Below are 22,153 nucleotides of genomic sequence, written 5' to 3' on the forward strand. Positions count from 1 at the left end.
TTAATTATTTGGTTATGATGATTCACATATACGGGGCCTGCAACGACTTCTTAAAAACATTTTTTTAATTATTTTTTCCATATTCAAAAAAGAAAATTTGGTTTTGTTAAGCAGCATTCAGTTTCAATACCAAATGTTGGCTGCATTCTAATTCAAGTAACGTACACCGTTATTCTATACTCCGTTACATGTCAAATAAAATGCAAGAGTCAAGACTACCATGAAACACATAATAAAAGAACTTTATTTCCTTAAGAACCATCCATGACATAAGAAATAAAAACCAATACTATTATTCTTTATTTTTTTTAATATTATGGCATCCACTATTGTAAGAAATTAATATTCTAAAATTTTAAATCTTACGTTCGTTACAATACATAAACTAATTATCTAGTTTGAAAAGAACATAAGCCTGTGCACATCAAATACAGCAATTGGAGCATAAAACTAAAAGAAATCCATATATTTGATTTCAAGCATCATATTCTCTAATTCATCTTTTGAGTGTGTTAATTCCCTTACCTCTAATATAAGTTATTAATTTACGTGTGCTGTGTGCAATACACTTTTTTGCGTAAGACACATATATACTTCATTAAGGAAATCATCTTCATAAGTACTCCTACTTACATACTTCGGTAATTATTTTATTTAAGAAGAAAACCTATTTTCTTCCAAGATATATAATTAAAACAGATTAAATAGCCCTCCAAATTCAACAACGCGACACTTTTTAGCCAGATGTTTTATATCACGTACATATATACCTCATGTAATCATGATACAAAGTAAATATAAAAATAACATAGTTAAGCACTAATTATATAATAAGGCATTATTTTAATGAGTAAACTAATCATACAATCAAATTTGTTGAAAACTCAAAGGAAAAAGACGATGATTGATAAGAATTTTGAACCTTCCATTAAAGCAAAGGTCTTTGAGCTAAAAAAAATTGTAAAAAACTTTAGGTCTACATGCATAGATGTAAAGTTCTAATATTTTCATTTTTTATATCAATGTTTTAAACTGTCAATAAAGCGTTACCAAATAAATGTCAATAAAGTGCACTAAAAAGACTAAAACAAGAAGAAATCTAACAATACAAAATTACACCCTTTTTCTTTCCCAACTTTCAAAAATCTGGGCTGTTAAGCAACATGAAAACATTCATCTTTCTAAAGTATACCTTCCTCCCCTCAATCCCCATCATCCGTAGACTCTTTACTTTTTAATTAAAAATTAAATTAAAAAATTCCACCCTTGTCCTTTTCATTTGTGCTCTCTCTCTCTCTCTCTCTCCATAGTAGTCGTATTTTGTACATAGTGCACGTGTGCAACTTCTTGTCACGTGCCAAGTCTCACAGGAAAAAACAAGAAAAAGGTCCTTGAAGAATTACACCAAAGTTGATTTGTAGAAAGAGAATACTTAGGTGTAGACATAGCTAGGGTTTAGGGCTTTATTATCTTTTCATTTTTCTTTAAATTGGTAGTTTGTGAGACCATATCATTGCACTTCCAAGTTTTTCTTACCTTAACTATTTCTTTATCACTTGTTAATTAGTTTAAAGAAGTTTCAAGTTTCAACTAGTATTAATTATTTAGTACAGTAGTAGCATAACCTCAATTTATGCAAAGTTAAAAGGGAAATGGGTCTCTAAAACCATAAACTTTGCCTAAAATTTGGTATTTCTCATGAACTTTGAAATTGGTACAAAATATCACGAACTTTGCATTTTGTTTGGTATTTCCCAAACTCACTCAAATAAGATATTTTCATCAAAATCTTATTTAATATAGGCAACCGTGATATGTTTTATAATATTTGAAACCACTTTTTAAGTTCATAACATGTAGCATAAAAAGTCACGTTGAATACCACGTTGATTTAATTGTGTCAAGTATGATAAAAGCCTCGTAAGTTAGTCAAATATAGTAATAAACATGCCGTGGGAAATACCAAACAAAATGCAAAGTTCGTGATATTATATACCAATTTCAAAGTTCATGAGATATACCAAATTTTAGGCAAAGTTCATGGTTTTAGAGACCAATTTCCCAAGTTAAAAGCACCTCTATTTTTTCTTTTGTAAGACGGACTGTAGAAATTTACACTATGATAGAGTATTAGTAGTCAAGAAAAAGTAATTAAAAGGTGTGCAAAGCAAAATACTCGGTCAAACTTTCCATTGAAACTTTGCCCTCGTACTATTATTGAGAAAGCAACAAACAAAATACCCATACAAAATTCAAAATAACACGGGCTAACAACGGAAAAGGCTTAACCATTTTCAGTGAGAGAAAAGGAGAGGGGGAGAAAATAATAGGATTTAAAATGAATTAAGCTGTGTTGTGTTGATTCAAACAAACATATATATAGAATCATAGATGTACATAAGTGGCGATGACAGGAACATTAGAAACAACAATTTTGGGTGTGTTTGAAGCCACATTTCGCTTTCATGTAATAAATCAAAGCACCATCTCTACTACCTATATTTACACAAATACAACATTCGTTTTTTTGTTCACATCTGTGTGTTTGTTTGCGTGTGACAGACACAGCAGTTTCAGATAATCGAGAACCTTATTTATTTATATATAGCATATGTCAATAATGCAGTTGGAAGGAAATTTTGTGAAAATCCAAAGTTATATTTAAGTTAAAACAATTTTATAGGGTCATACAAGTACGTATGATACATTAATGCATTGATCAGACAAGTCCCAGAAAACAAAAATACAAGAAATTTTGCCCCAGGCTGTAGGCTGTCTGAGTTTTCCTCTCACTCCAACTGATAAAAAAGATAAGTTTCAGTTTCAGGCTGTAGCATTAATTAATCTGTCCCAGACAAACATACAAGAGTTGAGATCCAATCATCACCCTAATTTCAAACTTTCAAATTAAACAAAAAAGAAAAAGTATGATGATCGATCGTCGTAATTAATTAATCTCTCAACTCTAAGCAAAACCCATCTGCATCAATGCGGTTATTTACACACACTCACGCATTCACCAACTAACAAAACAAAAACACCTTTTTTTCATGGAGAAGGAGGCATGAGATTGAATCCTAAATCGCCCTTTTCAAGAACCAACCTTGTCTTGTTGGTGGTGGCGGCTGCGGCGGAGGTGTATTCGGGGTGCAATCTCTTTTTAGAAGAGAGCGCTACGCCGAAGAGCTTCGTCCGATACTGAGGCGGTGGTGGTGGCTCGGTGTGGGGCGCTACCGTGAGGCTGCTCTTGCTGGGAGAAGAGGAAGCGTTGATAATAGAATTGGGGATTTTTCTAGGGTTTCCAATGAGTAGAGAAGAAGAATGATGAAAGGAATTGGTGGGCGCCACAGGCTTGACGTGATTCTGCACGAAGTAGATAATGTCGTTGTAGAGCTTCCTCATGTGGGCGAGCTCCGACATCAGCATGGTGTTGCTCCGCCTCAGCCGCTCGTTGTCTTCGGACAGCGCGGCGAATGAGTTTTGATATCCGGTGGCGTGCAGCGGCGGCGGAGGAGACTCGTCGGAATCAGGCGGGGATATGCTGACGCGGCTGGAGAAGGGGAAGAATCCGGGGGAGGCGGGGTGAGACGTTTTGCGGCGGTGGATCTCGCAGAGGAGGTGCTTCTCGCCCTTCTTGAAGAAGTCGTTGGCGAACTCCCATCGGTCCGGGACGATCTTTCTGAAACCCTACAGAAAATGAGAAAATGAATATCTGCAAAAACACAATTGAATGAATGTGGTATGGCATCATATTATACGTAGGTGTTGAGCTGGCGGACGAAGCTGGAGAAGTTGTTGTGCTTGAAGTAGTTGGGGAGGAGGTCGCGGGCGAACTCCGGGGGCCGCCACACCACGAAGGTGGACTCGTCGTCGCCCCACGACACGATGTGGTCGGTGGAGGGGTCGTCCACCAGCTGGTACGTCTTCGTCAGGAACGGCGCCGGAACGGATTTCTGTGACTCTAAGGACATGAGTATGCCATCGCAACCATCCATCATCAAAGCCATTTTGACTAATGGTTTCAAGTTTGCCAGAGAGGGGTGCAAATTTTTATACCTCGGGGGAGTGGTGAGAGGGGAATATGTGTCTGATTTTGTGAAATAATTAAGGGTCTTTCAACACAAACCCGTGACAATCTATGTATCTCCCTCTTTAATTAATAGTTATACTAGTTTTTGTTTATTATTGGAAAAAAAAAAAAAGGGAAATTATGGTGAGTGGTGGCACAAATTAAAAGACTGTGGCGCCCCTTTTCCTTGTCCTTTTTTCAGGAAAATATTTAACTTTTTTTTCTTCTTTTTGTTTGTCTTTTCATCTTTTAAACACTGATACTGCTGTTTTGCTGGACTATCATATGCCACTGTTTCAATATTGGATATATAGTTTTGTTTTCTTCTGTCCTACAGAATTAATTCCTCCTCGCAATTTTTCCCAATCATTATGAAGGGCTATTTAGTCATTTGAATAGAAATACAAATTGAAAAAGAAGAAGAAGAAGGTGGTGGAGTGGAGTGGAGTGAGTTCACGTCAAACGAGTGTGTGTATTTTTGTAGGGTTGTGGTTGTTGTTTAATGGCGCGCGAGAGAGGCACGCATTTACGAATCCCCAAGATGGATGTATAATTGTATATGTATGTATGTATGTATGGAATTACGTGATGGGATTTAAAGCCTGTACATTTTTGGAGTGACGACATTCCCTTTTTCCTTCTTTTTCTTCTTCTCCTCCTCCATTCATTCTTCTCCCCTTCTCCTCTTCTCTTTCAGAAATATTCCAAACTTCAATAAAACAATCATGCATTTTCTATATATATATGCCTTCTGTTTTCCTGCCCAGAAATATATCTTTGACCATGCAATATTTGGCTCTAATTTTGCTGACCTGGCTCATCACTTTCGATTTATTCATTTTAAAACTTTCTACCAATATATTTATATTTACTTATATAAGAAACTAAAGGCATAAACCTTTCATATGATCAATACATCAAAGACTAACAATATGCATTATTATAACCAAACCTTTATTTCCTAATATTGACATAACAAACCAAAAACATTAACCTTATTACCAACACGTTCTTGCCTGAGTTTAATTATAAGTTTATCATAATAATTTTGAGACCGTATATTGTTCCAAGTTTCATCCCTTACAAAAATAGTTTAGAATATATAAAAATCAACAAAAAGTAAAAGCAAACGTTATATCTAAATCGCACAAAAATAAGAAAATCGGAAGTCACATATACTCCGATAATTATAGTAAAAAAAAAGAGACAAAATTTAAAAAAAAAAAAAAGGGAAAAAAAAGAAAGAAAGGAGTAGCCATTCTAGGAAGATAAATAAAATCTAAACTGTAGCCCTAAATAGAGGGAATTGAAATTGAAGTACATTCTGCTTGGCCCAGTCATAAATGATTATATTAAACCATCACCTCTTTCAAAAATTCAACTATACTATGGGAAATAAATATCCTTTGATATATTAAAACTTAAAAGTAATGTAAATGTTTTCTACTCCCTCCGTCCCACATTTGAAGTCACTTATTGTTATGGTTCGGATTTTAAGAAAGAGTTGAAGTGTGTAATAAATGAAGTGAGATGGTAGAGTGTGTAATAAATGAAGTAAAATGGTGGAGTTGGTTGAAGGTGTGTCCCTTTTGACTTTTGATTTTTGTTTTGATTTATTTTAATGTAGATAGTGTGATATTTTTATGTAATTTTGATGGAGAATGGGGTAAAATTATATGATCAAATATGGAAAATTCTAAAAGTGACTCTTAAACTGAAACGGACTTTTATGGCAAAAAGTGGTTCTTAATCTGGGACGGAAGGAGTATAATACTACTATACTTACTGTATCCACTTTTTTCTAGAACAGGGAAAACCATTGATTTAAATGAGTTGAAGTCACGATCTAGGCAGATTAGCTTTAACTTTAGCAGGCGATTAGAATGTGGTGAAGATTAAAATTATTTATTTTAATTTGTTATCCAATTTTTACATGGTGGCACAAAAAGCAAAAGCCTGTGATTAAATTTGGATGAATTACAGTAGGAGTAGGGACAGTGAAAATGGGTCGTGTGTAAAGTGAAAATATAGGAAAATGATGAGTAATAATTTGAGCAAGATACCAAACTGATTATATTGATGATGGCAGTGCGATACTCATAATAATGAGCAAAAGGTAATGTACATGTTATACTTCCCCACGCTTATGATTATAAACTATCTTTTTCAATTTTTGTGGCTGTTCTCCAATATTCATCTCACAATCCTATGTTGCCTAATTTGTGGGACAATCTAATATCACCTTTCTTGAACTTGCTGTTACTTGATGGCTTGCCTAAGAAGCCAAATTTTCTATACACAATCCTACCTATTTTAATTAATTTCTTCTTCCTCATTATTTTGTCTCCCTTTAAACGTGAATTCCTTATTGATTTGAATGCTCTTAGTGGGGGGAAATGGCCACATTTTCGGGACAGCATTTTTGTATTGGGTTGAGAAATTAATTTCGAATTATATTTGAATTTTCAATTTATACATTTTGTGGATCAGCTCTAAGTTAATCTTAATTGTAGTTAATTAATTATAACTAGAGGTGAAAAACATTAATTAAAACCCTAATAAAGTCAATGTTTATAGACTATTTTCAGTGGGAATTAACATGTATGCAACTCTGGCCTGTAAAGAGTTTCTAGATTCAACATGGGCATCATGTTCAATGAAAAGAAGAGATGCATGAATTAATTCACCATTCAATTATCTTAAATTGGCCAATAAATGTATGATGTAATATTTTGTCTTGCAAGTGCATTTTGAAACTTGAGAAGAAACAGTGTCAGATATTCAATTTCCGACATAAAAATTCCAAACAGAAAAAATCCTTTATTCTTAAACGCAATTGTAAGAAAAGTAGTTTTTATCGTAATGATAAACAACCAAATTTTGTACAACCAAACCAAGATTATATTAGCTACAAAATAGTATTAATTAAATAATAAAATCATAAATATAGTTAGTTAACAAATTAAATACAATTTATTAGTCTTTGGTCTCATTTTCAATTTTTTATTTTTATATTTGAATTATTTCTCAATTATTTTTCAAATTTGAACTAAAGTATGCATTAATTACATTTTATGGTTCAAAAAAATTTAAAAAATTATGCTCAATTACCATAATATTATGCACGTTCCCTATACAATATATATATATGTATATACTTTTTAATTAAATGCATAAATAAATTACTTTTTTCTCAAATAAATCAATTTTTGGTTGTACAAAATTTGGTTGCATAGATTATTGTTTTATCATAGATTTGAAATTGAGTTTATTCACACACACACAAACACAATTGATTTCTCCCTCACTTGTGCTTTTGCAGCGGCTGACATGGAGACTGAAAAACCCTCCATTTTTGATGGTTTTTCTTCTGCACTAATCGATGCCCTTCTCGTGATACTTTCTTTGGATTTTTGTTTATTTATTCCTCTCCTTCATGTTACATGACCACATGACGCCACACACACTCACACAAATATACGTTTATTTATGTATATATGAGGGGAATATATATCTCACATGTTGCATCAATCTAGAGGTGTTTCATATGCCAATAATTTTAACCTCTTCTGTCGACATGTTTATTGTTGCCGATATTGTCTCTTGGACTCACTTTTGGTCCAAATGGATACTACTTCTCAATTTTAAAACCATGTTCCATTTCACATATACTATTATACTATATATTTTCCAATTTTTTTAAATATCGAAATGAAAATGATAGGAAATAAAAGAAAAAGGAGAGAAGATATTAGTAATCAATATATGAAACCATCACAAACAACGGATCCGGAGGGGCCCAACCCACCAACCTCACTCTTTACGTTACAAAATAAATTAGAAAAGATTGAAATAATAGATAATTTTAAAATATAGACATACTAGTGAAGATCAACGAGGATTCATTATTTTTCTTGAGTTTGAATCTCATGGTTAGAACTCATCATTTCTCATAAAACAATTCACCATACTTCACCACCAATTTTATCATTTAAAAGTAATTCATAGTTTATACTATATATAAAATATACATATAATTAATTTTTGTAAGAGAGAGAGAGGGGAGGAGGAAAGAGAAGATAAGAAGATTCTAAGGTTAAAGGGGGCAGTGGAATTTAGAAATGAAGCGCAGAGTGTCACGTGATAGTGATACGAAGTTAATCAAACGCACTAATCATGCTTATATAATGGGATTATGGGAATATCTAGGAGAGACAGCTTAAAAACACCACTTGGACAGAATATCGATAAAATATTTAATACTATTAATTAATTAGTAAACCTAAAATTTTCTCTCACTCAAACACATGTTAGTGTGTGGTATGAGTAATAAAATATGGCACGCTTTCCCTGCCTAACTAAACGACTAGCACTAAAAAACCAAACGAAGAATCACAACACAATCTTCTCTCTTCTCTCTTCTCTCACACACTCTTTTGTCCATTGTTATGGCCAAACCTATCAACATGTCTGTGTGTGTGTGTGTGAGAGAGAGAGAGAGAGGGGTGCATAGATATGGCGTGTGTGTGTTTTTAAAAGGATTTATTTGATTTTTATTTCAAGGCATGGTCTAAGTGTGTGGTCTAAGAAGGTCTTGCTATAAAAGGTTGCATGCTTTGGTTTAGATTTGGATTAATTGGTGGTCACGAGGGGGTGGGGTGGTATAAATATTAGTCCAATAATTAATAAGTACTAGTTGCATATATACTAGTTAGCTAGTTTCATAAAAGGGCACGAGGAAGATGGGAAGTGATATAAATATTGAGGGCAAAGCAAATGCCAAACCCCTTATTGAATAACGGTTAGTTAAATGAACAAATTAAAGACTACATGCCACTATGGTTTTGCATCTAAAATCTTTATTTTTAGATATTAATCATTTTATCACTAGACCAGGACACATACACAGTAACCATTTTACTGCTACGTATTGTGTATGGATAAAGGGATTTAAAATATTAGTAAAATACGTTACAAAACTATTTATCAACCATTTGGGGATACAAAATTATTCACCACAAATTAGGGTATCAAAAGGCAACGAATAAATATCGAGAAAAGAAAAATGATAAATTAATATTGGGGTAGTGATTAGATTTGACAGAAACAATTAAATGGGATAAATTACAATTATAAAAGTGACAGTCTCCATGCAAAAGTCCCTTTAAGAAAAAACACTAGAAAAGCAAAGAAAATTCAATAGCATGTTATCTATGTATGTATAGAGGTCCAAAAGGAGTTTTCCGTGCTAAAGGTAAAAGGTTGCATCGCTCAATTTATTTATTTTTTCTTTCTATTCAATAAGAGAAAGCAATTTTTAACACTCTTTAGAGATGCATTAAAAGGCGAGAACAACAAGAGTAGTCTTTCTTTTATTTATCTTTCTTGCTTCTTTTTCCCTTTCTTTTCTTTTCTTTTCTTTTTCTTTCTTTTATTTTCCAATCAAATTGGGTAATCCACCTTGAGTTAATTATATATAAGTTCTTTTTTTCACGGTTTATTTAATAGTTTAAGCAAATCATAATTCGGTAGTTATAAATTATAACACTCGGTGTAGCTTAAGTAGCTAGGAAGGGCTCTAGGTGAGGTTGAAAGGGGGATGATCGATTCCACCGTAGTTCCATGCGTATCATTAAAATTATAAAACTACGTTTGACATTATAGCATACTTTAATGGGACGGAAAAAATATACAAGATCTGTATTTTAATTCAGATTCATTGAAATGATATTTTGACAAAAAGAAAATTTATGATTATAATATATATGCATTATTAACCATTTTTCTCTCCTTAAATTTCTCATTAATTTAAATTCCATGTAACTTCTCTATTTAAATTATTTTTTTTATAAAAATATATTCTTATTAAATTAAATGTAATTTTACGAGAATTCTAATGAATTCTTAATTGTATATGCCCACATTAAAATATGGAGTATTAGATTCTTCATTTCATACCTAAAAATTAAAATCAAATATATTAATTGAGCTTTTTATATTTGTAACTTTCATGTTATATAGTGTAATTTATATAACTAATGATACGTATTGATTAATTGGGTCAGGTTAAAATGCATATAGTATACAATCCACGACTAAGACCAATTCTACATCATTAGATCCTAAAATGGTGGATGAGATTAAAGCTCACGTATTTCAATAAATAGTAGGTAAAATATCAATATATGAGTAAAATAGTCGTTCTGTTATAACATAATAATTTTTAAGGTTTTTTATATCATTATATTGCATTACAAATATCAATACAATGATATGAGATACTCAACACAAGTAACAGAAAATATCAACACAGTTTAATTGATATTGTACATGCATTATATTGAGATTGTTTGATGCATTTATTGATATAAAATTTGATTATCAACATATACGAAAATTTAAATAAAAAATTATAAAATTTCATCATCCGATCATCGTCAAAACATATGCAATTGAGATCTTATTAGGATCCTTATGAATATACCTTTGATTTGATATATTTTTTTAGGAAAAATAATTTAAATTGGAAGAGTTACGTAAATTTAAAATTTTAAGATGATTTTAAGGAGAGAAAAAGTGGTTAATTTTAACTACCATGTATAAGAATTGACATTAATACCCTTTAAGTTTATTTAATAATCTTTTTAATTTAAAATATAATTCATGTGTCATTGTTTCAACCACTAGATCTCCTAATCTAATGGCTGAGATTTGGTCTTAATTTGTGACTGCTAATAAGTTAGTAATTGATCACTCCCCCTAATTGGTATACTTATATATTTTCAATGCTATATAGATATAGTATATGTCCATAACTAATGGTATTGATTGTTTTATATAGCGGTGGGTTGGTATGGTATACATTACCGAAACCATCATACCAAATAACTTACAGAAAATTCGGTGTGTGAAAAAATTATACATTTACCTTACCAAAATTTTCGGTATACCGAACTTCGGTATATCTTATTTTCAGTATAACGAATTTCCATACCGATATCTTACTTCATTTTCAGTATACCATACCGAATTCGGTATATCGTACTTTTGCGGTACACTTAACTTTCAACATCAATGAAAATATAATATTTGAGTTTGTAGGATATTATATATATTTTATAATTCAATAAATATATTTAACATATTATATATAATTATATTTTTATTTCACAATAGATTTTATAATTTGAAAATATAAAATATTTATATTTTACGGTACATACCAAATTTCGGTATGCCGCGGTATATGAAAATTCATACTGTTATCTTACATAAATTTTTCGGTAAGGTATCATACTGTGCCGAAAAATGAGAATAAGGAAGGCGTTTCACGCCAAAATGAGAATAATATTTTATTTATTCATTCTTAATTATGATCAAATATTCCCTATACATTCAAAAGAAAGATATTTGGGAAATAAAACAAATTCTAACTGGTATAGTCATATAGACTAAATCAAATCCTCAAATCCTAACAACTATGAGAAGTAAACAAAATCATGATTACTATAACAATATACCATAAAATACAACTAAGTAAAATGGAGATTATTAGTTCACTCCGGAATAAAATAAAAGTATAGGTTTCTATTATACAACTTCATCTTGACCGAATACAAATTCATTTGCAATAAATACATAATCTTTTTCTGCAATACTCCTTTCGTCCCCTAAAAATATGCACTTTAGATTCGACACGGATTTTAATATAAATTGATAAAGTAAGAGAAAAATAGAGTGGAAAAGTAGTTAGGCCATGTTTGGTTGACGGGAAAGTAAAGTTTGCAAGGAAAATGATTCCCAGGAAAATGAATCCACGGAATGTGATTCTTAATAACTTTATTTTCCTGCGTTTGGAAAATATCAAGATTTTAAATTTTATATTTGATTTAAACACTAACTAAAAATATACTTTTTATTATTTTTATTTATAAAAAAGAATAATAATATAAATTTTTTTAATAAGTTATTAATTATAAATGATAATAATTACATTATTATATTTATTATTACTATGGATAGTTTAAATATGAATTATCCATCATAATATATAATAATATAATTGTATTATTAGTTACATGGAGTATTATATTATAGTCATAAATAATTATAAAAATATATATAATTATTATTATTATAACCAAAATATTTAAAGATATAATTTTTAAATTTTATAATTTTAAATTTCAATACGATTTTATTGATTAATTATTAATTTATAAAATAATAATTATTATTTATTATTGTATGATTTATATTATATAATTATATTTTATTTTTTTAACAAATTATTAATTATTACTATGATAATACATGATATTAAATATTATTATAATATAGTTATAATTATGATAATTTTAATAATAATATTTATTATACTGAAATTAAGTATGATTTATAATATAAATTATTGTTGAAACATTAATTAATATAATAATAATAATAAAGCTATATATTGCATTAAATATGTAAGAATCCTAAAACTTGGAAAAATAATACCTAAGAAAAGTTAGGATTCAGAATCCTGGAAAGTTGTACTAACTTTCCTTGTTCTGGGATTCTGATTACTTTCCCAGTTTGATTAAAAAATTGAAACAAACACAAGATTTTAAAATTTAAGGAATCAGCTTACTTTCCCAGACAGAACCCTGACAACCAAACATGACTTAAAGTATTATTAGTGGAAAATGGGTCCAACCCCATTAAAGGGAAAAGAGTTTCCAAAATTGAAAAGTATATATTCTTGTGGAACGGACTAAAAGAGAAAGAGTGCATATTCTTGTAAGACGGAAGAAATATATAGTAATTAATTTCAATAATATGCAGATCCATTTCGATAAAGATTGATTCAGATCAAGAATTGACCAATATACATGATTACCATAACAATTGTATTTGACAAATTCACCAATATGGCTTTACCTTAATATATATTTATAGAAAAAGACAGAAGCCGCATGTAAATTTTTTAGGCGTTAGATTTTAAAACCCCGCTATCCAAATTTGGTTTAAGTTAGCACATAAGACTTGATTATAGAGATGTAATCTACTGCTAGCTATTTCCCTCCCAATTGATAACTACTAGTACTAAATTTGGATTGTAAGATTTTAAAGATCTAATATAATGATCTGAAAAAGGTGTCATGTATCAGTGGAAAAATATTTGTTAATATAAAAGGGTATTAATGTCATTCCGTATACTCACTTCGTCCACCATTAAGAGTCTCATTTATGATTGGTATGGATTTTAAGAAATTTTAAGAAAAGTGGGTCAAAAATACTTAGTGGAATATAAGTCTCACTTGTATATATTGGTTTTAAATTAAATGTGATTGAAATGAGTTAGTGCAATGTGAGACCTTATTACCATTTATTGTAAAAGTGAATCGAGACTCATATTCATGGACGTACTAAAATTGAAAAACGGGACTACTATTCGAGGATAGAGGGAGTACATGACAAGTTTCATGATTCTCGTGATGTCAACACAATATAGCAAAAATGTCAAATCAATAACTTGAATATGTAACACAATTTGATTGACATTTTATGTTGTACTCCCTCCGTCCATCATTTAAAGAGTCATTTTGACCGGCATGTGTTTTAAGAAATTGTTTGACTTTATGAAGAAAAAGTAAAGAGAGAAAGTGAGTGAACTATGGGATCCATTTTTAGTACTCCCGCCGTCCCAAGGTAGTTGAGTCATTTCCTTTTTTATTAAAAACTTCATTCCCTCTATTACTTTACTCTCTCTTCGTCTCTCTTACTTTCCTCTCTTCACTTTAACCTTTAACAAATCAATTTCTTAGATCTCGTGCCCAAAAGAAATGCCCCAAGTACCTTAGGACGGAGAGAGTATTAGTTTAATAATAGATTGAGAGTATACAAAGTTAATGATTCTATAAATCGTGGACAACCCAAAATTGCAAAATGGCTATTTAAATGGTGGATAAAGAGAGTATGTATTAACATTAACCTAATTATAAAAAATATAGAAAATTTAAATAAAATTATCAAATTTAATAACCGAACATATGCAATTAGGAACTCGTTGGAATCCTTATAAAATTACCTTTAATTTGATACTCTCTCCGTCCCATAAAAATAGAGACTTTTGTGATGAAACGGACTTTAATGCACAATTAGTAGTGGAAGAAAAGTAGAAAGAAAAAGTGATTAGAATATTGTTAGTGGAGAATGAGGTCCATCCACCACATTAAAGAGAAATTTATTTACCCAAAATAGAAATGAATTATTTTTATGGGAGGAGCCAAAATAGAACGAGTCTCTATTTTTATGGGACTTAGGGAGTATATATTTTGTTAAAAAATATAGTTTAAATTGAGTTACATATATGAATCCAAAGTTATGAGATATTTTTTAAGAGTTAGTTATAACTAATAAAATTCATTTTCTATTCATACCTCCGATTGATATTATTTACACACTGAGTTAACATCAATATACCTGATTAACATTTTTGCACTGGAGTTAACATCGCCTAAATTTGATTTTGGTCGTCGATTTCCAGATCTGACTAATCATTAATGGTAGTAGTTAGGGGTGACAAATTGTGCGTGTTTTGTCATTATCGTGTCGACACAATAACGACACGACACAACAACAACAAACACGAACACGACTCGTTAAGAAAACTCCAAACACGAACACGAACACGACCTGCTATCCTCAGACACGAACCCATTAAGGACACGAACCAGTTTGGGTCAACAAGACACAATAACAACACATATATGACATGACACAATAACGACACTATAATTTAGAGACGGAGAGAGACAAGAGCGGTTGCGGCGCTGCTAAACCCTAAACTGAAAAGTGATTTAGAATGAAAAATGAAAAATTTATTTTCACGCTAATACTAAGTGCTCCATTAAACTAAACCTAATTTAAATTTTAAAATAAATAAAAAATAATAATATTAAAATATATTAATATTATTTCTTAACGTGTAACACGAACACGACAAAAAAATTTCGTTTTTTTTATCGTGTCGACACGATAGGGACACGAACCCATTAAGCTTTGACACATACCCATTAATTTCGTGCGAGTTCGTGTCGTGCCAAAAATTGTCAACCCTAGTAGTAGTTATCATAATAAGGGAAGTTAGCATCCAAACTGAAATAGGAGATAGTTCATTTCAGAACATTTCTTAAAGTTAGAACACAGTTGAATTAGGAATTGATATGTTTTGTGATACCAACTAATATTTATGTATCAGAAAACTGATATGATTTTCAGTCCTCAAAATTCTCATTTTAATAAAGTTCTAACCGGATAGCTTTTGTACATAAACATATTCAAATACTCCCTCCGTCCCACATTTGGAGTCACTTATTGTTATGGCTCGGGTTTTAAGAAAGAGTTGAAGAGTGTAATAAATGAAGTGAGATGGTGGACTGTGTAATAAATGAAGTGAGATGGTAGAGTGTGTAATAAATGAAGTGAGATGGTGAAGTTGGTTGAAGGTGGGTCCCTTTTGACTTTTAATTTTTGTTTTGGTTTATTTAAATATAGATAATGACATTTTGATGTAATTTTGATGAATAATGGGGTAAAATTGAATGACCAAATATGGATAAAACTAAATGTGACTCTTAAACTGGGATGGACTTTTATGGCAAAAAGTGACTCTTAATCTGGGACGGAGGGAGTAATAACCATATCTTAATGCTAACTACGTACTCCCTCTGTGTTACAAAATATGTCATACTTAGAATAAGATGACACGAAATTTTAGGAGATAATTTTAATGTGTTAAATGGAAAGAAAAAAGATGTACAATTATTTAAATATATTGATGGGAGAGAGAAATGGTAATTCAAGTAACTGCAAATAGGGAAGATAGTTAGATGTATTAAAGATGATTTACTTTTATTAAAAATAAAATATGACATTTCTAATGGAATAAACTATAAAAATAATGAAATATTTTTTACAGGAAGAATGAAGTACTAATTTGGACCACACAATTTCAAAATCAGGTCTTTGTGTATATGAGTCATCTTTATCATAAATCTGGAAACAAAATTTCTCTATCCTAAAACATCCCAAAATATTAATTTTTTCATAACTTGTTTGATATTTTTTTCACATACCATATATTAAATCAAATGTAAATTTATAAAGATTCTAATGAAATTCTAATTGTCTATATTTAGATAAATTATTTGATTAAAACAATCAATGTAATTTTACGACATGAAATATGCACATGTACATACACATTCTGTAATGTACTATTGAAACTCTGTATATGCATTATAAAAAGGAAAATGTTTTGGAGACATAATGTCTCCAAGCCATAATACTTAAAATGGTAAGTATATATTATATCATATTTTTAATTAAATTTATATTTTGTATATGTACTTTATTACCCCTACATTAATTTGTTTACTAAATACACCTATTTAAGGATATAAATCTTATTTTAACCCTGATAAAAAATAGTATATACAACATGTCCAATATGTATATAATCAATCTGTTTTAAACAATTAATACAAGTTATATCTAGTCAACGACGCCAAGAATGCTGAAATTGGAAGACGATCTCAGAATGACTTCTATTTTTGCATGATGAAATTTGGCAATCTGTGATCGTTTAAGGGCTATATCATTGTTTTATTGGTTTCCCATTGATTATTTTAAGTATATATTGATAGAGTTTTTAATATATACTCTCTCCATTCCAGAATAGTGTGTTAAATAGATGGTGAAGAAAATAAGAGAGATGAAAAGAGAATAACGTAAAAATAGAGAATTACTTTTTGTCAAAAATAGAAACGACTCAATTAATTTGGAACTTTCAAATATAGAAAAATGGCTCTATTAACACGGAACGGAGGAAGTACTAATTACGATGTGTAATATTGTATATACTAATTGAGCTTGTAATATATGTTGATTGTATTTTTATAAATTTTTTATAGTGCTTCTAATATACTGTTAGGTTATAAAATATGCAAATTGAGTTTCTAACATATGCTGATTTAGTTTTTAATATATGTTGTGATGTGAGTATGTTGATTGTATTGTACGATATGTGCTAATCGAATTGTATGATTGTGTTGATCACTTGATTATATTATATGACTGTGTTGATCGAATTAAACGACGTAAAAAGAAAACCAAATAAAATGAGATGCGTTTAAGAAAAAGACAAGATAGAAATGGTGGGTTTTTAGCAAAGAAAATGTGATTTTACAACATAATAGGGGAACACAAAAGGCTGTTGGATCACATGCACTTCACCTTTCTTTTCTCTCCTTCTGTTTCTCTTCTTTTTATACTGTGCCTCATAAACGTTAATTCGGAGAGAGATTTAAATTTATAAAAAAGAAAAGAAAAAGAAAGTTGTAATTTTACAAATATTGTTGGAGCCCACATTTCCTCAAGGCTGCTGCTCCAACTTCAACTTCTCTCCCCCAATCCAAGGGATTTTCCTCTTTCAAATTTGTAATTGCAAAAAAAAATAGTGAATATAAATAAATAAAATTGGGGTCCCTCCATGATCATCTTCACCATCATTTCATGCAGTATTGAAGACCCACATCTCACGTCCAATTTTTTTTACTAACAAAGCATACTTAAAAAGTAGCATTATCATTTATCATCACTATCTAGTATCTACCAATAATTCAAAGTTTCCAATGTCTCATAATTATTCATGTTTTTAGTATCGTTTTTGAAAAATCTCTTGATTCGGATTAGGGTAATGAACATCTCATCATATGTTGTAGAATTTTAAGAGCCGTTGATTGGGGCCATAAAGATTGATGATATATTGATTTCCAACAAAAAGGCACTATTATCGCTATATCATTTGCACTACTACATTGGATTTTGCTTGGAAAGGCCGGATAGATTATTATTGATTTTCATAAGAAATTAATTACTACTGATTTTAATTGAGTAAAGTAAAAGTAATAACTATGATTAACACTGTCCCTAATGATCGAAATTATTTTTTTAAAATAAATACTAGTACTATATTTTTTTATTTTTGTTAGTAATAGTATACGATTGTATTTCTCATTATTGGGATTAAGCCTTTTTGATAGCATGTATATACAGAGAAGGCAAAATTCATGGCTTTAACCCTTCAAATCATGCACCGACTGGTGATTAATAGACAGGAAATGACGTTTTTGCCCGCAGGGGCTTAGCGCAGTTGGTTCCGGGGGAGCAGATATTGCTACAAGGAGCTGGGTTCGAATCCCACTACTGGCGTGTGGGAGCTTCCATCTCTCAGGCACAAGTGTGAGGCCTTGGGAGATGGGCTCCTGTCAGGACAGTGGGTTGAAGGCCTCCTCTCTAACGGGCCGCTGTGTACCCTGATTGAACCCCCTCACAAACTGTCGGGCCGGGGTGTGGGGGCGGCCAAGGTGACCGCATCACCTTTTGCTACAAGGAAATGACGTTTTTTGATACGAATCCGGGTAGCGCTAAACCAAGGAGAGTTAAGTGAAAGAGGTGACAAAGAGTCAAGCCGCAACTTGGGTCAGATTCGAGCAAAGATTCGCCTATCCATATGATGTCCAAATGCTCGTCAAAGACCACCATTTTCTTCATCGTCGAAAGAGCTTCGCGTGCGTATATTACACGACTCAATCGGAGTTCGGATGAGGAAGTTATGGTCATTTTACGAAAATCGCGCAGTCAAGCAAAGGAGGCTCCAGAAGGTTCACGCGGGCGGGTGTTTTATTATGTGAAAACACCTGACCGGGTGTTTTGTGCCGGGAAGAATTCAAAAGGCGGGATTTTGAATAATTTGAAGTGCCTTTTCATATTCTAACCCTAGTTTGAGTGACTTTTCATCTCCCAATCTCCCATATCTATAAATAGGGCCTTTTGTATCTTTTGTAATAGATTAGAGATTAGATTGAGTTTAGAAAAAGAGTGTCTCCTTTGTGAGAGTCCCTCCCCATGTTGGGTGAGATGAATGTTTGGAAAAATCCATGGCCGGGCTATGGTTACTTTGTGTTAGCCCGGGGTTAGCCACTTGGTAAATTCACAACTAGCACCATGTAGCTAGTGGCGGAGCTTGAGTGAGAGTATACCCTAGGGGCGGAGCTCGAAAGAGTATACCTCTAGTGGCGGAGCTTGAACGAAAGTATACCCTAGTGTCGTGTAGCTAGCGAGTGAGTCGATATAAATGGTTACTTGGATGAAAGTTGCCAAGGGTTGCCATCATCTTTTTGGTGGAGGTCCTTCGATCTTCAAGATGTCATTTGTTCACTCCTCAATTTCTTCCATTTCGATCCCCCTCGTCCATTCTATTTTTGTTCTATCTTTTTGTGGGATGGAACACCTATCCTTTTTAGTGTAATATTTATTTAAGTTTCAATGTATGTGTTTTTATGTTATTGTTGTAGTGTTTTTTAGTTTGTAGTTTTTAGTTGTGTTTTTGCTTTTTACAAGAACAAGTCTTGGGATAATTTTGGAGATTTTCATCGTTTTTACTAATTCGTCAATTAAAGAACTTATACGAGTCATCATCTACTAATTACATTTAAAAGAAAGCGACAAATTCAATTACTAATGTCTAATAATTTAGAAACTTCTCCTCTAAGGTACAAACTATTTTAATTGTCCAATACTCGCCAGCGGATGGTTGAAAAATTTTTGAACACACATTCACAACTAAATTTAAAATAATTGGTAGTTGCGAAAAAAAAATAATTCAAAAATGAATATTTTGAGATTTCTATAAAATTACAACTAATGTTAATTTTTTGTAAAAAATTCCAAGAATTAACGAACAAACACCGTGTATATTTTTAGCTTTGTTAAAATATACAGTCTAAACAAAAAAGTGACTAATTTTTTTAGTTTTCATTTATTAGGTTCCTCACACGTAGATGTTATTTATAGTATTAGTATATAGGAGTATATATTAATAGATGCACCAATGTCCTCGTGAATGTGAAATTAGAAGTGGAGAAGTTAGTTGAGAATGGAAGAAGAGGGACTGACAAGGACACACGAATTTCTAGAATATTGTCTTCACTCTATACTTTTATTCAACAACACACGGACATATATATATTATGGCCACATTATGGCCCGCCATAATATTAAAAAATTATTAAAATTCTGTATAATTAATGTTTAATTGTTGAAATTTATGTATCTAGAGAGTAACAATTTTTTAAAGACTAATATATCCTCGTATATTAGTAATGAGAATGTTAACTAACAATAGAAAGTAATATCATAATATTCAAATAAGGTATGATATATAATAATAATACCTACTAAAAAAATATAAAAACAATGCGTATATGAAACTAATAAACTTAATAATGATATAATGCTACTAATATATCATTACGGATTTATGGCCAAACTCACCCTATTAGTACCATGACCTTTAGATGTGTTGCATATAAGTTTACATTTTATCTATTATTATTATTATTATTATTATTATTATTATTATTATTATTATTATTATTATTATTATTATTATTATTATTATTAATAAGTTTAGTTATTGGTATATAATTGTATTATGTCATATGATAGTTATTTTGGCAATAATGATGGTTAAATAATATTCTAGTAGTTTTTGTAACGTAATAATATTATATATTTTACATAATATATTGTGGGAATATTCTAGTAGTATCTTAAATATACCAATTATTTATAATATTAATATGTGACATGTATAAATGAAATTAAACTTTCGATTATTTGATATAATTATAATATTAAGTAATTTTATGATATGCAATACAATATAATATCATTGCATATTCACGAAAAATGGCTAACAAAATAGAATAGCTAGGAGTAACATTGTGTACAAGATTAGTTAATCTTATTTAACTTAGCGTAAAATATATCAACTATATGCAAGCATACAATATGATTTTATTTCTAATATATCCATATATATTTGTTTTAAAGTATTGAAGATTGCACATAATTTAAAGACTTATCATTAATTTTCTTGGAAATAAATATTTGTCATTATTATTATGGTGAGAGAATGGTGTATATATTTGTCATTACTACTCTTAATATTTATCGAAATAGTGGAAAAGGGTTATTGTGTAAAATCAACTTAGCATTAATTATTACTATTATTTTATTACATTAACTACTATAATTATTTACAAAAATGCCATTGTGTGGCTGGCCACATTATGGCCACGTAGCATTATCCATATATATATATATATAATATATCCATACTAGAATATTTCTTGGTATTTACCAAGTCAAAATCAAACAATTGTTACGTGAAAAGTGAAATTAATTAAGTGCACCCAATTAAATACTGATCTCTTGTCTAGATAATATCAAAGGTTTCTTAATTTGAAAAGATAAGGACCAAAAACACAGTTTCGTAAAAAGAGAAATATGGATTAAAAAAGAAGGGAGAAGATAAAGATAATGATGTGTTTAGAACTACTAGTATATAGCTCAACAGAATTTCCAAGTAGTGCAGCTAATTAAAGTTACAAGTAGGTGCGATGTCAATGCATATATATACATATATATGTGATTCTCGACTTTAACTATTCCTTGCAAACAAACAAAAAAAAAAGTTTGCACTGCCATTATATGCCCATTTTTATATCATTAAGCAAAATACAATAGACGAAAAATAAAATAAACGAGTTCGTTGATAGTATGGTTTAATTTCTTTATTAGTTTTGTAATATTGTTTTGTAACATCTTTTTTTTTTTAATCTACGTTTATTAATTTGATAATAAGTGCATGGGTTTGGGAGGTGAGAGGTCCCTCATGAACAATTAATTTTGTTGGTGGTGACAGATTTGGCTTTATGGACCTACAATATTTTATTCAAGAGAAGTAGTAGAATTTTTGGCAGAGCATAGAGTGCAATATTTGGATTCCAGAACAATTTGAGTACAATCATCCCATTGCTCTAAAAGATATATAAAGTGGAAGTTTTAGAAGAGTAGATCAGAATGCCCCACTCATAAATCAAAAGAATACACACACACACCACCAGCTTTATAGGGAATAAGGATATTGTAGCTTTGCAATTTGCATGCATTCATGCGACCTTTGTATTG

At 30.7% G+C, this 22,153-nt stretch overlaps 1 protein-coding gene across 1 annotated transcript; it reads right to left on the bottom strand.

Annotated features, from left to right (window-relative positions):
* Positions 1 to 2,799: 2,799 nt before the first annotated feature.
* LOC125219762 (heat stress transcription factor B-4-like) lies at positions 2,800 to 4,127 on the bottom strand. Its single transcript, XM_048121816.2, has 2 exons — positions 3,759 to 4,127; positions 2,800 to 3,687 (listed from the first exon to the last, which is right to left on the bottom strand). Exons 1-2 carry the CDS (start codon positions 4,005 to 4,007, stop codon positions 3,049 to 3,051), a joined length of 888 nt encoding a protein of 295 aa, XP_047977773.1. The 5' UTR covers positions 4,008 to 4,127; the 3' UTR covers positions 2,800 to 3,048.
* Between the last annotated feature and the right edge of the window lie 18,026 nt (positions 4,128 to 22,153).

The sequence above is a fragment of the Salvia hispanica genome, chromosome 1, assembly GCF_029641045.1.
Source record: "Salvia hispanica isolate PSC_SH4W2 chromosome 1, Shi_PSC_v1, whole genome shotgun sequence".
In the NCBI taxonomy this organism is placed as follows: domain Eukaryota; kingdom Viridiplantae; phylum Streptophyta; class Magnoliopsida; order Lamiales; family Lamiaceae; genus Salvia; species Salvia hispanica.